Below are 16,263 nucleotides of genomic sequence, written 5' to 3' on the forward strand. Positions count from 1 at the left end.
AATACAACGCAAACACTATATTTAGCCATTTTCTGGCGTCTTTTTTTCTCCGACGTATATTTTTAGTGCTAATGTCGATTTCCTTTACACTTTAATGATCATTTGGATGATTTTTTAAAGAAAAAGTCGACTCATCTACTAAAAACAACATTTCCCAGGTGCACTTTCGCGGTAACCACGGCGACGCGAGGATTCCCTTGAAATTGTGGGAAGAAGGGAAACTAAACGGAAAGTTAGCCTAAAAATATCATCGTAAAGAACAACGTCCGATGCACAAATGTCCCGCAGTTCACGTTTCACAGCCGACATCCTGACGACTGACAGCGACCGGAGCTTCATCCGGTCTTTAAACGAGTTCATGGAGCACGAGAAGAAGTGCCTGCAATGTCCCGGGGAGGGTCCCGACGAGCTCCGATACACCGTCCACCGCTCCGTCTTCAGCAAGGTGTTACAGTTAAAAAAAAACCCGGTAAAACTTAAAAGGAAAACTGGACAGGTTTACTTCTTCAAAAATGCAACTTTACGAGGAAAGCAGAAAATCTGGAAAACTCTGTAAAAGGAGAAGACCCTGGTACTCGTATAAACCCCACTGCCGTTTTTAAGGGAAAACCCGGGGTGACAAATTTACCTGATAATAAAACATGCAAACTGAATTTGCAAAAAATGTAAAGTTATTAGAAAAAACTCGACAATTTACAAAAGAGAAAAAAACAAATTAATGAGAAAAATTAAACCAAAAAAGAAAATGAACTTTTCCTGTGTCCTCCTTGGTTCTGTCAGGTGATTGGACGAGCAACAGCCTATAAAAGGCTTCTGTTGGCCGTAAAGTCGGAGTATGACAGCACCATCAGGGAGCTGCAGAGGAGGGAGGAGGAAGCCAGGGCGGCACGGCTAACCGTGGCAGCCTCCGAGTCACGCCGGAAATCACTGCTTACCTGTGAGCGCCAAGCCGCCCACCTGAGGGAGCGGTGAGTGACGGCTGTCTGTGTAAATAAGACTCACTGTATGTAGACTACATTAACTTTCCTCCAGGGATTTATGTGTAAATAAAAGTCACCATTGTCAGAGATGAAGGTGAGAAAATACACTGTCTGAAAAAAACAACAATTATTAGTCGATATTTTTCCATTTCCTTTGTTTTGATGCTTTTTGTCTCTTTGCAGGATCTCCACCCTTCAGAGGGAAACAGCAGAACTTCAGGAGGAGCTCGAGAGAGAGAAAACTTCTAAAGAGCAGAGCACATGGATGCCCGGTACACCCTCAGATAGATGAGTTAACGCAGGGTCCTCAAAGCCTGTGAGGGGAAAATACAAGGCAGACATGTTAGCATGTCACATCTCCACAGACACAAATATGAAGGACATGATTAAAGTGAAGCAAAAATACACAACTGCAACAAAATGTTAAAAGAATATAAAATACTAGAACAAAATGATAAAAACCTTCAAATAAAAAAAGATTCAAATGAATAAATATAATAATAGCTGAGCTTTGGTGTCCTGGAAGTAAAATATGAAGTTAATTGATGTGTATTATGTTACAGAGTGAAGGAATATTATGGATTAGCAGTACAGACGTTTTGCTGTTGTCTCGGCTTTTTGGTCATTGTTTACAGATGAGGGGTGTGGACATGGACATGCTGTCACCTTTAACTGAGGTTATTGGATAATTGAAGTTTCTGCAAACTCTGCTGTCAGGCTCTCCACCTGTGTTGTAACAGAATGAGGCTGCCAGGACACTTACAGTGAGGTCCAGCTGAGAGCTGATGAAGACGTGGACCTTTAGAGACCAAACAGACTTTTACCTTACAACGTTTCAGTTGGTGAAAGCTTTTCTTCACTGATCTGATTAAAGTAAAAGTCAAATAACTTTACACAAAAACTCAAATGCTCAGCTACATTTCAAAGATGTGGGTTGAACATGTAGTTCGGGTATTTGTAGAGCTCGGTGGTTCAGGTAAAGTTTTCTCCTTCAGGATTTCATCCACACAGTCAAAGAGTTCCTGATATGCGTGGCAGGTGGCTAGAACCCACTACTATAACACTGACACTGTTCCTGAAAGACGGAGCTGCTGACCTGTTTAATGAAAACGGGAAAGGACCTGTAATGGATCCTTGGGGGATACCACATGTAACCCTCTCAGGCTCAAATTAAACGTTTTGTTGCTAATGCACAACCAAGTCCTGCAGTGGTGCTTCTGAGTAAAAAAACCTCATAAAATATGCATGTGGGGTAATCAGGTTGTTAGTTTTTAACTGTTGCAAATCGGCAACGCCTGCTTGGAGCTGGGATGAAGAGCAGTTCCCTGTTTCAGGAGCGGTTCACAGTGTTTATAATGTGATCGTTCACAGTGGTTTGTCCTGTCTCAGTAAGCTCAAAGTGCAGCGTACACAACATATTAGCTGGGCCTTAATCGTACATGCTGAATGAGCTCAGGCCCAGCGGCAGTGTTTCTGGATCCATGTGTGGATGCAGAGATGATCTGTGTTCGATGCCAGGGGTTTTCAGATGTGTGCCTCAGCCCGTGCAGTGATTTCCACCTCAGGATCAGATCTGCTTTTAAAGCAGTGCTGCCCGAGGGTCTCAGCACCTCCAAAAACACAACACACCGCTCTGTGGTAGTGTTTGTAGATCCCACAGATCTGTCATTCATAGCTGCTAAATATTCTGTCAGGTCCTCCAGGGTTGATCTCCACACTGGTGTCATCTCGCAGGTTTGACAGTGGCTGAGTCTGAGGATCCCGAGGCTCTGGACGGGTACCTGAAGGACATGGAGGCGCAGAGAGACGCTCTGCTGGACAGAAAGAGTCACTGTGTTCCTCTGGAGGTCAAAACTAAGTTGGACGCCGAGCTGCAGGCCGCCAAACGCCGCAGAGACGAGCTGAGTGCCGAGAACAACCACCTGACAGTCCTGTAAGAGCAGAAACTCACAGGAAGTCATACAGTTCTGTACATATGCAGGTCATCAGTAAGACTTCATGCTGGACGAGTGCAGAATATTTTAGAATTTTTACTTAAAGGATTAAGGACCTTTCACCTGAAGTCAGTAACACAACGATGTAGTCATGCAGTAAAGCTCCTCCTTCACCAGATGCCTAAAAGGAAAAAAAAAATCATCTCAGTTTGATAAAAAGGTGCCTTTTATTTTGAAAGGTTGGGGAATCTCTTCCTCCTGAGCACCTCTGCAGACTCCTGCAGGAGCAGATGAGGAAATATGTTTGACACCAACAGGAAACAGATTATTGAAAATAATGAAAGCAGGAAACAAAGCTTTTAGACAGAAAGTCAGCATGCAATCAGATTTAATAAAAACAAACCTGACTTTGGGCTCCGGCTCTGTTTTAATGCTGATCTCACAGAACAACATCCTGAACATCGTCTGCACCAAAGAACAGTTTGACAGAAGCAAAGTATCCAGAGTCAGAACGAGTCCTTACAAACTGAACCCAACCTGGAGAAAGAACGACCTCAGAATCAGACCAGAGGGAGTCGGGGTCAGAGGTCAGCCTGATAACCAATGAACCCTTGCATATGTTCTAACATCCTTCCCACAGGCTGATATCAGCCTTTAAAGTTTACCCAGAATGCACTTTTGTAACTTTGCTCCAGTGAATTCTGAGAATCAGATCCAACATCAGGTACGAGCGCCACGTGTCGCAGTTTATTCAGACTGGATCTCATCACACTGACGCTCACAGAAACAAACGCATCCGAATTATAAGCAGTCAGACGAGGAGCGGAAATATTAGGTAACAAAAGCTGCAGGGAAGTAAAAGAGAGATGATCAGAGCATCTTAATATTTAAGGTGAACCAACCAAAACTGACAAAACGAGCGACCTGATGTGAACCTGCAGATTATAAATGACACGAGGATTAATCTCATTCTCATGAACTGTATCTGCACAGTATTTCAGTACTCCACTGTTTCCACATGCAAAACCTGCGTCTGACCCCTGATGATGCTCCTAACAGCTGATACAGAGCACCACAAAGTTAAAGGTGATGTGTCTGCTGCCCCCAAGTGGACCAAAGCAGTCACTGCAGGTTTGAGTTTACCAAGTGTGGTTTGGATTTGAGGCTCAGCCGCTGAAGACCACGATCACCTCTCTGTCTCTAGATACAAACGTCTGAGGAGCGTGTGGGACTGTCTGAGCAGCTGGGAGGAGGAGGGTCAGCCGGCACCTCTGGGGGAACTCGTGGGTTCCACTCTGGAGAACATCAGGGAGGCAGACGGTGAGACGCTGCTGCAGTCAGCAGAGTTTTGGGTTTAGTGTCAGTGATCACTGCGTACCTCCAGAATGAATGCGGTAAAACATCAATGAATGATTTCTCTGTGCTGCTTCACGTCACCACACACTTCCACAATGGTGAGATATTTAGCTCAATATTAAAAAAAGGATATAGATTTTTATTAAAACATTTTACGTCTTTTCTTACTTGTATAATTGTTTTTTCCAGTTTATTTTAAGTAGATCCTAAAAATGTTGAATTTTTTGCTGAGGAACATAGTTTTATATTTTCTAATTAGGGTTTATTTTCCTGGTAAAGACAACGTTCCTCTGTCACCTCTAAGGTTTTACATATCAGGACATGTGTTGGGTTTAAGTCAACCCTGCTGGTAAACAGAACCTGTTACTGAAAGCAACCACACAGACACTAGTGGACTTTTCACGTGCAAGGGGAGCGTTGGAGAGCAGTGTTGTCACTCGCCGGTCCAAGCAACTCCAACTGATTCCTTCGCTACAGCCCTTTTTATTGTCAGCAAGCAATCATTCATGAATATGCAATTACAAGTGTGTGTGTGTCTGTCCAGCTATACTATACATAGACATTCGATCTTTCAGTGAACTTAAACTGTGTGTATGAGGCATGCAGAACAGCAGAAATAAGCGTTTTGCTAAACTATAAAAACAGGAACTTGTAATAAGTCATATCTCGGACGAACATTTAAAGGTGTGAAGTCTTGGACTTTAAAAGAAACAGAACATGTTGCTTTCCAAATGTGTAACACATCTCTGGACTAAGCTGCACTCTGAATAAAGAAAGCACAGACACAGATAAAGGAAATGCTAGAAGATAAATCCTCTGACTGTCTGGCTTTTTCTTCATAACCGTAGCCATACATGGACACATAAAGGCACTGATCTATATATTTTAGCACAAATGACAATATAAGAAATATCAATTCCAACAACGTGTAAAGATCAAAATCATCAGGTCTTAAAATTTGATGAATGCAGCCTCAGAAGAACAAAATCATGTGACATATGACATCACGTCAGTATTTATTTGACAGAAACTAAAGCAAACCGACTCCGCCCCCTGATCCAGCAGCTTGTAGCTCCTCCTCCAGAAGCAATCCAGTGATGGTTTCTATGTGACATCATCAGTCTCATCACTGTGGAGCAGTTTTCGCTCTTCTCTACAGCGTCGCTTCAGCTCCATGCAGACGTGTTGTTGCAGACTTGCAGCTGTGCTCAGATCTTTGTCCTGCTGATGTGTTCACACGCCTGAGCGATGCAGACCTGCAAACTGCCAAAACATCTACTTTTACAGAGGCGTGTCACTCGCTGACGGTCAGGCAGCACCTGAGCCGCTCCCCTGTGGAAGCAGATAATGACACGCTGTCACGTGCTATTGTTCATCTGAGGCTGCGTTTAAATTCTTTTAAGACGTTGAGAGGACCAGGTGACTTTTACCTGTCCTGACACATGAGTGTGGACAGACTGTGACTGTAAAGATGGCGTTTCTGTCCTGCAGGGACGGACGAGGACATCTGCAGCATCAAGCAGCTGTTTGAGGACCAGGAGCCGGCCGGAGCTGATGCATCTGAACTTGTGTCAGATTACCTGGACAGGTGCTGCGTCCACAAAAACCTTCTGATGAGTTTTTGTGTGTGTGTGTGTGTGACGAGTGCCCGTCTCCTGCTTCTCCTTTGTCCTCAGGTTTCTCGAGCTGTTTGAGTTGGCTCAGTACGAGGACGCCGCTCTAATCGCCGCCAGAGCTCCTCGAGGAGTCCTGAGGAACATCGACACCATGGAGATGTTCAAAGGTGGGAACAGCACCTGCACAGTTATCAGGGCTCTGATTATGTTGATTTCAAGCAAAGATGAAATTAGTCTGACCCAAAGCACTGAAACAATCCCAGAGACCCTGTGAGTGCAGCTGAGGTGGGAAGTCATCGTCTTATAAACCTGTCAGGTAAATAGGTTGGTCTACGGACACCCACCCACTGCTGGAGCTTCTGGTGGACGTTAGAGGAACTGCAGCTGGTGGTGCTTCATGAAGGTACTGCTGTGTGTGACGACCTCTGTCTTCTTTCAGGTGTGGAGGTCCTCCCGGGCTCGCTCTCCCCATCGTTTCTCTTCTTCTGGGCGCTGCTGTTCACTGCCGGAGCCGATGGCGAGCTGTCGGCTCCCCTCTCCCTCCAGGGCGTCTCCTGTGCCCTCCAGAGCGGCGCCCTGCAGCTCGTCAGCTACGCCGTCACCCATAAGAAGTCAGTTTCATGTCAGTTTCATCACTTTCCCTGCTTCTCCTTCTTTACACTCTCTCTGCTCTCAGGCTGACCTTCACTGAGGAGCTGGGCGACATCCTGACTGAGCATGCTCAGGAGAACCCCGGCGTGGCTGACCTGTGTCTGACGTTGGCCACTATTATCTATGAGGCCTGCAGGCTGCACAGGAAGGCCGCACTGAGCATGTGCAGGAGAGGGCTGATCCACAGTGCTGCCGAGTTCCTGAAGCACTGCGAGGACCTCACAGCAGGTCTGTGTGTGTGGAAGTGTCTCTGTGAGGACCAGTTTTGGTGTTAAACCAGTGTAGCGAGGACATTTCTGCTCCAGGCTAACGTTAGCGTCTGGTCTTGGGTCATTTTTATTAATAAGATGAAAGATCTGTGGGGGAGGAGAGGGTGACACAGAGTGCGAGAGCTCGTCTCTGTCATTGTCTCCAGGGCTGGGCCAAAGAGACCCTTGGTCGCGGGTCATAGGCTGCATCTATGACCTCCGTCATAGACTCATTACACGCCCACATCCTAGGACAGCTCCCCTGGAGGAGCGAAGCATGACATCATTGACCACACAGATTTCATGGCTGGCTTTGGGGACCCCGAGTCCTGCTGACGAGTACCTGATATACCGACAGCAGTGTGTCTGCATCCAGAGAGCACACTGACTGTGCAGCATATTTGTACACCCTTAAAATAGATGCAGTGAGGCGATCTATCTCACTGGGCAAAGAAATGCAGGATGAAGCTGATCGCCCTTCAGTTAGGGTGAAGGTGATGAAGCACTGAAGGCTCCACAGCCGGGGGTTCGGGCAGCCCCAACTCACCCATCCCTTGCACCTCGAGCTTAGAGCAGCGCTTGTTTGAATGCTTGCTTGTAAAGGGCTTGACCAACAGCAGGTCATTACTGTCATGCAGAAGCTGCTTTGGTGAGCAGGCTGGTGGGAGCCTCCTGCCATCAAACAGGTCACGTTCTGCATCCTGGGCAGCTGGCCATGAGGTACCCAGCTTTGTAGCAGCCCGTTTGCAGACCTCGTACAGGCACTCGGCGGCCTACACTGCCGGGCAGGGAAGGTGGAGTCATCCTCCTCCTCATCCATGTCCTAAAGGTCGAGGAGGTGGGAGTTGGCATCAGCCTCCCTTCCTTACTTAAGTAACAAAGTACCAGCTCTGCAGGAAGCTGTTTGTACACAAAGCTAACTGAGCCTTGTGTTATATTAGTGCAATAAAATAATATTAGAAGATGGAAAAAAAAGAACTTTATTTCAGTCTATTTTGAGTCTAACAAATGTACTCAAATCAGTTAGGTAAATGTGACGTTAAGTACAGTAACAGTAACTAAGTATTTGTACTCGGTGACTTCCCACCTCTGTCCGAACACACACAGAAAGTGTGAAAAGGTGGAAGGAGCAACGTCACAAAATAATTATGGTTTGATCATAATAAACTGTAAAGCATCAGAGAGCATCAGTCTCACTGAGCACGTGCAGTTCGAGGGTTCCTGCATTAGTCCTACATGTAAGGCAGCTTCAGCTCTCATCCACACCGAGCCCCACCGGCTGTGTTCACGGCGCCCTGAGAGTTATAACTCTCTCTCTCTCTCTCTCTCTCTCTCTCTCTCTCAGAGGACAGCATGTGGGTCCTGTGTCGCTCGCCCAGCCTCTCTCTCCTCCAGCTGCTGACGGAGCCTCTGCAGGACAGTGCTGCCATCTTGTCTGTGGGCGGGGCTTGTGCCGCTCTGCTGGCGGACCCTCAGCGGCGGCCCGTAGCGCTGCAGCTCCTGGACAGCTTCGTGAGCCGAGGGCGAGGTGGGTGGAGCAGACAGCGTCGGGTCACTTCCTTATAGAAGTGTTGCAACGAAGTCATCCACGAGTGTTAGATTCACACGTGAGCGGTGACACACACGTGCTAAAACTGGGACATCTGGACTCTGGACTCGTCTCTACTACAGAACAGTTCTAACAAGTAAAGACGGCAGCCTGTGAAACATTAAAGTGTTATTGCACGTTACCTCCTGTATTATATGTTTATTCAAAATGTACGCAGGCTGTATGATCACTGCAGAGGATAATCCACAGTGACGTACACACATGCTGTTCCCTCTGCAGCTGTGCAGGCTAACACGCAGTGTCTATAATCTCCTGGTAGAGGAACGATGAGCTGTTCTGTTTATTTATAAAAAGAAAAGTCAGGAATCCAGAGACAGACCAGAGCTGATCTGTGCTCTCAGGCGATTCGTCCACGTGTCACTGGGTGAGATGCTGTGCCCACACAGCCCCACACTTCACCCAAAGCTGCCCACTGTGGCTCGGATGGTCATTATTTCAGATGTGTAAACTCATCATATGTGGCTTTAGTTTCTGGGGGGGCGTGGCCTCATGCCACCTACTACAGGTAACACAGTGACTGCCCCAAACTGAGAACTGTTTGGGTTTTTGCATTTTATTTTAAAGTTGAGAAAGAAAGATGAGGAATGGTTTTACTGAGTCCCCTGACAGATAAATAGTTGCTGTTAAAAACAGCCAATGAAATAAGACTTGTTAGCAGTCTGTTTGGATAAAAGCACCTGTGACGTGATGCTTGGACAGAAGATTCTGGGACACATACATGTGCTGCTGGTCTTCTCAGGGGCTTTAGAGGAAGTGATCGTGGGGGATGTCGGCTCTTCGGTGGACGTGTGGACCCACGTGGTGTCTCTGTGCTCCGAGCTGGAGCGGGACGACCTGAGCCGGGCCATCCTGTCCGTCCTGCTGAGTCAGAGCGGGACCAGAATCGTGACCCCGGACCCGGAGGGAGCCCGGCTCATGGAGCACGTTTACCTGTGAAGACTGGACTGGAAGGCAGATTTTCTCCTTCTCATGAAACAACAGACAGGTTCTGGTAGTTTAGACTTTAACTCCATGTTAGCACCTTGTGTCCAATCTGGATGGCTTTCACTAAAATGTCTAATCTGGCACAAAGATATAACTGCACAATAAACAAAACAAAACGTCTGAAGTCTGCAAAGAGTCGTCTGACTTTTTTTTGGTTGTTTTTGGTCTGAATCTTGTTATTCACGTATTTATTCACCCGTAGGATCACACCTGAGCTCCTCTCTGCAGTCTCTGAGCTTCAGCTGAAAACACTCAGGTGTGAAGCATAAAACAGTAACAGGAGATTCTGAAACTATAAGAAACAACCGCAGTCACACCTGCACCTGCTGAAAGGTATCAAAGAGTGCAGCAGCGAGCTTTGGGACGACCTCGCCTCTCTGAAGGCGCCGGCTGTGCTTTATGCTGCTCATGGAAGTCTCCACGTGTCTTCATTCTTTGCTTCTGATTTGTTTTGTGATATTAGCACAATATATATTTAAAATCATGCACAAAGTGATGGATAGATTGGAATAGAATAGAAAAAAGAGAATTCAACTTTATTATCATTGCACATGTCACAAGTACAAGGCAACGAAATGCAGTTTCCATCCATCCAGAATTGTTTTAGCCATAATATAGATAGAATAGATGCATATTCTGTAATATAGATATGTTATAATGTTATTTATATAGCGCCAAATCACAACAACAGTCGCCTCAAGGCACTTTATATTGTACAGTAGATCCTACAATAATACATACAGAGAAAAACCCAACAATCATATGACCCCCTATGAGCAAGCACTTTGGCGACAGTGGGAAGGAAAAACTCCCTTTTAACAGGAAGAAACCTCCGGCAGAACCAGGCTCAGGGAGGGGCGGGGCCATCTGCTGTGATTGGTTGGGGTGAGAGAAGGAAGACAGGATAAAGACATGCTGTGGAAGAGAGACAGAGGTTAATAACAGATATGATTCAATGCAGAGAGGTCTGTTAACACATAGTGAGTGAGAAAGGTGACTGGAAAGGAAAAACTCAATGCATCATGGGAATCCCCCGGCAGCCTACGTCTATTGCAGCATAACTAAGGGAGGATTCAGGGTCACCTGGTCCAGCCCTAACTATATGCTTTAGCAAAAAGGAAAGTTTGAAGCCTAATCTTGAAAGTAGAGATAGTGTCTGTCTCCTGAATCCAAACTGGAAGCTGGTTCCACAGAAGAGGGGCCTGAAAACTGAAGGCTCTGCCTCCCATTCTACTTTTAAATACTCTAGGAACAACAAGTAGGCCTGCAGAGCGAGAGCGAAGTGCTCTAATAGGGTGATATGGTACTACAAGGTCATTAAGATGAAGTCATTACTAGTTAACGTTAAAGGGATGGTTGGCTCAACAGAGCTCTGACTTTTTGTCAGCCTGGCTACAGTGCTGAAGAGAAACCTGGGGTTGTTCTTATTTTCTTCAATCAGTGATGAATAGTAAGATGTTCTGGCTTTGCGGAGGGCTTTCTTATAAAGCAGCAAACTATTTCTCCAGGCTAAATGATGATCCTCTAGATTTGTGACACGCCATTTCCTCTCCAGATTACGAGTCATCTGCTTTAGGGTACGTGTTTGAGAATTATACCACGGAGTCAGGTACTTCTGATTAGAGACCTTAGTTTTCACAGGAGCTACAGTATCCAGAGTCGTACGTAGTGAGGAGGTGAAATTATTAACAAGATAATCGACCTCTGTTGGGGTAGCGTTCAGATAGCTGCTCTGCTCTGTGTTGGTACAGGGCATTGAAGATGATAACAGTGGGTGGATTATATTCTTAAACTTAGTTACAGCGCTTTCAGAAAGACATCTACTTTGATAAAGTCTACTCTCCACCGCTGTGTAATCAATTATTGTAAATGTAAATGTTATCAGGAAATGATCAGACAGGAGAGGGTTTTCAGGAAACACTGTTAAATGTTCAGTTTCTATGCCATATGTTAAAACAAGATCTAGAGTGTGATTAAAGTGGTGGGTGGGTTCTTTTACATTTTGAGAGAAGCCAATTGAGTCTAATAACAGATTAAATGCCATGTTGAGGCTGTCATTTTTAGCATCTACATGGATGTTAAAATCACCCACAATAATTATTTTATCTGAGCTCAGAACTAAATCAGATATAAAGTCTGAGAAATCAGACAGAAACTCTGTGTAAGGCCCAGGTGGACGATAGATGATAACAAGTAAGACTGGTTTCTGAGTTTCACAGCTGGGGTGGACGAGGCTAAGCATCAGGCTTTCAAATGAATTAAAAGTCTGTCTTGGTCTTTCATTAATTAATAGGCTGGTGTGAAAAATTGCTGCCACACCGCCCCCTCGGCCTGTGCTTCGAGGTTTCTGGTAGTTAGAATGACTCGGGGGTGTTGATTCATTTAAACTAACATAATCATCCTGCTGCAACCAGGTTTCTGTAAGGCAGAGTAAATCGATTTGTTGATCAATTATTAAGTCATGTACTAACAGAGACTTGGAGGAGAGAGACCTAATATTTATTGGTCCACATTTCACTGTTTTACTCTTTGGTTCAGATGTGGATACTGTATTGTTCTTTCTTTGTGATTATGTTTAAGAGAGGGCTCGGAAACGCAGGAGCCCGGCGTTGGTGCGGGTTGGTCGACCAGTACGTGGTGAGGACATACAACGGCGGGTGTGTGGAGAGGCAGTGACAGCTGTGCTACTGCTGGAATAGCTTGAGGTCAAAGGACGCTGCAGTGGGGGATTAGTTGGCAGCGGGACAGCGCCCTACCTCCTACGGTGAGACCATAGTGCTGGCGTGCCACAGAAAAGCGGCGGGCAGAGTTGGGAGCTCTGCCCATCCGGGGTAAGTGTCATGACTTATCGTGCTGCAATAAACCGAACCACTGGAAAGAACAGTGACCATCCCTGCCCCTCTCTTTCCAGCACCTCGGAGTGGAGAGACTGACAGGACGGCCGAGGACACCGCCGGGTTTTCCTTGCCCCACTCCGATTGACTGGATTTTAATTCTGTGGCTGACGCCACTGGACTTGTTTACTGTTTGCTCCACTGCTCCATCCGTTTTTGGAGGGTTTCCCTCCTTAGAATAACACCTGTTAATCCACTATTACAAGAACACAGAAAGTGTGCTTCGAATGAACCATGTAAAGATTATGCTATGAAAAAAGATGTTTTAAATTTTTCAGTTTTTAATTAAATTGCTAAGCAGATAAGCTACTCAAAAACACCACTGTGTGTTGAGCAGGAACAGGAAGTGATACTCTACCGCAGTGACAGCGCCACCAAGTGACAGAGTCTGTATTGTACAGAATGATTGTCTATACAGCATTTACAGTAGTGCAGTTTAGATCAGTGAGATATGTGAATAATTCCTACAGAGGTTATATAAAGTGCTGGTGGTTGTTAGTGGTGGTTCAGTCCATGTTATTATTGTGTGTATGAGGGTGCAGTTGGCCATTTGTTTGTTTTTGTCTATTGTGTGTGTGTTCAGTTATGCATGGTTGTGGGTGTGTGTATGTTCAGTCCATGTGTTAACGTGGGTCAGATGTCAGGAGGCAGAGTTCAGGAGTCTGACAGCTGTGGGGAAGAAGCTGTTCCGGTACCTGGTGGTCTTAGTCCGGAGGCTCCTGTGGCGCCTCCCAGAGGGCAGGAGGGTGAAGAGTCCATGTGATGGGTGACTGGGGTCTTTGATGATTTTCCCAGCCCGTTTCAGACACCGCTTCCTGTAGATGTCTTGTATGGCAGGAAGTGGTGCTCCGGCAATGCGCTGGGCGGTTTTCATGACCCTCTGCAACGCCTTCCAGTCCGAGGTGGGGCAGTTCCCATATGTGGTGGGGCGTGGTCTGCGGTGCCATGCAGGGAGGGTGGACGCACCTGCATGGCATCCTTAATCACACCCGCCAAGTTAAAATCACAGGGACTCAGGGATTGGGGTGTGTTGTGTTGTGATCTAAATAAAATGGCTCAAAACACTGATCCCTGGACCCGCCATATTTCATTCACGCCACACCGTACCAGACTGTTATACAGTTGGTCAGGATGCTCTCGATGGTGCAGCGATAGAAGTTCACCAGGATGTCTGAGGACAGGTGGTTCTTCCTCAGAGTCCTCAAGAAGAAGAGGTGCTGGTGAGCCTTCTTGACCAGCTTGGAGCAGTTGGTTGTCCAGGTGAGATCCTCGGAGATGTGGACTCCCAGGAACTTGAAGCTGCTCACACGCTCCACAGCCGTCCCCTTAATGTGGATGGGTGGATGTGGGTCAGCATTCCTCCTGTAGTCCACGATGAGCTCCTTGGTCTTCTCCGTGTTAAGCAGCAGGTTGTTTCTGTCGCACCACTCCACCAGACGATCCACCTCCTCCCTGTAGGCGGCCTCATCGTTGTCACTGATGAGGCCAATCACCGTGGTGTCATCTGCAAACTTAATGATGGTGTTGGAACCATCAGCAGGTCTGCAGTCGTGGGTGAAGAGGGAGTAGAGGAAAGGGCTCATCACACAGCCTTGTGGTACACTGGTGTTCATCGTGATTGTAGATGAGCAGCGGTTATCCAGCCGGACATGTTGGGGGCGGTTGGTCAGGAAGTCCAGTAACCATTTGCAGATGAGGGAACTGATGCCCAGGTCTGTCAGTTTCCTGATGAGTTGTGAGGGGTGGATTGTATTGAATGCTGAACTGAAGTCTATAAACAGCATTCAGACGTAGGTGTGTATTTATATGTTTATGTTTATGTGCACCTGCTCAGTAACAACGTTGTGGGTTATTTAAAGTTGTTGCATCCATGAGAACTCTGGTGCAGATTTAAATGTCCAACAAAATGAGCACCAGCTGGAAGGGACCAGCACAATGTACAACGAACCTTCTCCAAGAAGAAGTGCGACTGAAGGTGAAAAAAGCCAAAGGAAAAGTTCACGTTTGACTCAAAGTGGGAGGAGACGAGGAGCACAAGCAGATCATGAGCCTCGTGCTCAGCATGTTCAGCACATCTCTGCTAAGCTGCCAGAAGAAAAACATGAAGAACCCAAAGCATGGTGACGCCGTTTTACTTCTTAAAGCACAATTATTACTAAATCAGTAAAAATAGTAATGATAACAAAATAAAAAATAAGCATTTTGCTGAGTCTGTGTGTGATATTGTTGCTCCTTAGACAGAACTGGAACATCAGGATTATTTATTGAGGCTTTGAAACTAGCGACTGTGTTTACTAAGCTCAGAGATCACAAACATCTTTCTGCATTCAGAGGAGTCGCCCCCTGCTGGACAGTCATTAGAAATAATGCAAATTATAGGCACCCCTGCATCCTCTCACCTGTGCTGTAAGGATTTAACCAGACCAAAGCAGACTGAGGCAAAGAGTGAAAGAAGAATTTTCTGTGGCATGATTGTCTTAAAATATGTTGTATTTACCAAGACTAAGAACAGTAGGATGTGTGTACGATTTAATGATTGTGTTTGCATTTTGTTTGGTGTCCGTTATTTCCAGAACATGATTTATGAATGAGGATGTGTGAGATGACTTCTCAGGATGAGGACGAATCTACTTCTGTGTGTGTTCACGGACGGCCAGCATTGTTTTCTACAATGATGCTTTTGCCATATGTTGGTTGTGCCATAGATAAGTACAGAAACAGTTATCCAACAATATAATAAAGTGTAGTTTTATTTCTTTTAAATGAAGTATACTGGTTTTAGCCTGAAGCCTTCTCACTCTGACCGCAGAGTCAGGACCAGGTGTGAAGGACTTTTTGTACAAGGCGCTGCTGATAAGATGCATGTGAGTGAAACTGAAGTTTAAAGGAGCGACCAATGAGAGCAAAGATCACTTTCATCGACTTATAATAGCCTGGTAAAGATTTCAAGGTGTTACTAAGGCAACTGAGTTTACCATAGAGATGAAACATCAGCCGTAAAGTGTCAGTCAAGTTACTTGAAAATAGTAATTAGTTACTGGTTATTTATGGTTTGTAGAAACAGGAAGTCAGTGTCTCTAAATGCAGATACAGCTGTGGTCAGGTAGCATCCCCCATCGTGGGCTCTTTGCTCTTCACATGTGGAGTGATAAAGGACCTAATGTCACGTTCTGTCCACCGCAGAGAGTTTGAGCAGGTCTGCAGTGAACCGCAGGCTTGATACTGTTCTTCTTCTGTGACAGTGACATCAAGTTCTTGTTCACATTTTGCTTTTACATAAAGTGATGCAGCCTTCAGACTGCGGTATAGTTTAGAGATCATCTTAGTGTTCCTTTGGTGACAAGCTCCACATATTGTTTCAACTATTGGTTTCAGTTCTGCACCGTCTACATCTTTATGTCTTAACTGGAGATTTCTAAACAGGTCATGATTTTTAAGGCCAAATGTGTCTTTCAGGTCCTGAAAACTCCCCATCATATTGTTTCTATTCACACAAAAGGCTGTCGAACCCTTTCTCATCCAGGCCTGAAATACAGAGTCACGTGTCCCTGGTCGGAGCCCATCGCCCAGACCAATCCACCTTAGTAACTTTTAAGAGTTTTCCAGTTTAAGTTGTTTAGCAAGAAAGAGCCATGTTTCTAAAGAGGGTTAACCCTAACCCCAGTGACAGGGTCTAGTTTACTCTTAAGTGAGGAGTTCAAATTCCCCAATATTGCTTGAATTTTATAGCCAGAGCCGCAGGTCTCTACATCTTTCCACCGTACTTAAGCATTATCACACCAGCTGCACAGGGGCGTGAGTGGTGCAGCTCGGAAGTGCAGTTTTAAGTTTGTGTGTCACGGTCCTGAGTCGGTGACCCAGTGCTTTGAGTTTGTGTCTCTGAGTTTTTGTATTATGATCTTAGTTCTCTTTGTTGCCCCAGTTTATTCTTTAGTCTGGTGTCTTAGTTTGGGTCTCTTGTATTCTCTTTAGTTCTCTGAGTATTTCGTAG

The 16,263-nt window shown here is 45.7% G+C and overlaps 1 protein-coding gene across 3 annotated transcripts; it reads left to right on the forward strand.

The window, feature by feature from the left end:
- Positions 1-16: 16 nt before the first annotated feature.
- Positions 17-9,524, forward strand: LOC102301006 (clathrin heavy chain linker domain-containing protein 1). Of its 3 annotated transcripts, none has more exons than XM_014341195.2 (11): positions 17-469; positions 781-968; positions 1,164-1,252; positions 2,715-2,913; positions 4,119-4,234; positions 5,762-5,858; positions 5,947-6,053; positions 6,326-6,497; positions 6,563-6,765; positions 8,131-8,313; positions 9,134-9,524. In XM_014341195.2, the coding sequence occupies exons 1-11, from the start codon at positions 278-280 to the stop codon at positions 9,328-9,330; spliced, it is 1,743 nt and encodes a 580-aa protein (XP_014196681.1). In that variant the 5' UTR covers positions 17-277; the 3' UTR covers positions 9,331-9,524. The 3 variants fall into 3 exon arrangements, with proteins under 3 accessions (XP_014196681.1, XP_005945886.1, XP_014196682.1); XM_005945824.3 differs by having other exon boundaries at positions 17-445; XM_014341196.2 differs by lacking the exon at positions 8,131-8,313.
- The last annotated feature ends 6,739 nt before the right edge of the window (positions 9,525-16,263 follow it).

This window comes from Haplochromis burtoni, unplaced genomic scaffold (genome assembly GCF_018398535.1).
Source record: "Haplochromis burtoni strain Fernald_Lab_line unplaced genomic scaffold, NCSU_Asbu1 Contig_459, whole genome shotgun sequence".
NCBI lineage: Eukaryota > Metazoa > Chordata > Actinopteri > Cichliformes > Cichlidae > Haplochromis > Haplochromis burtoni.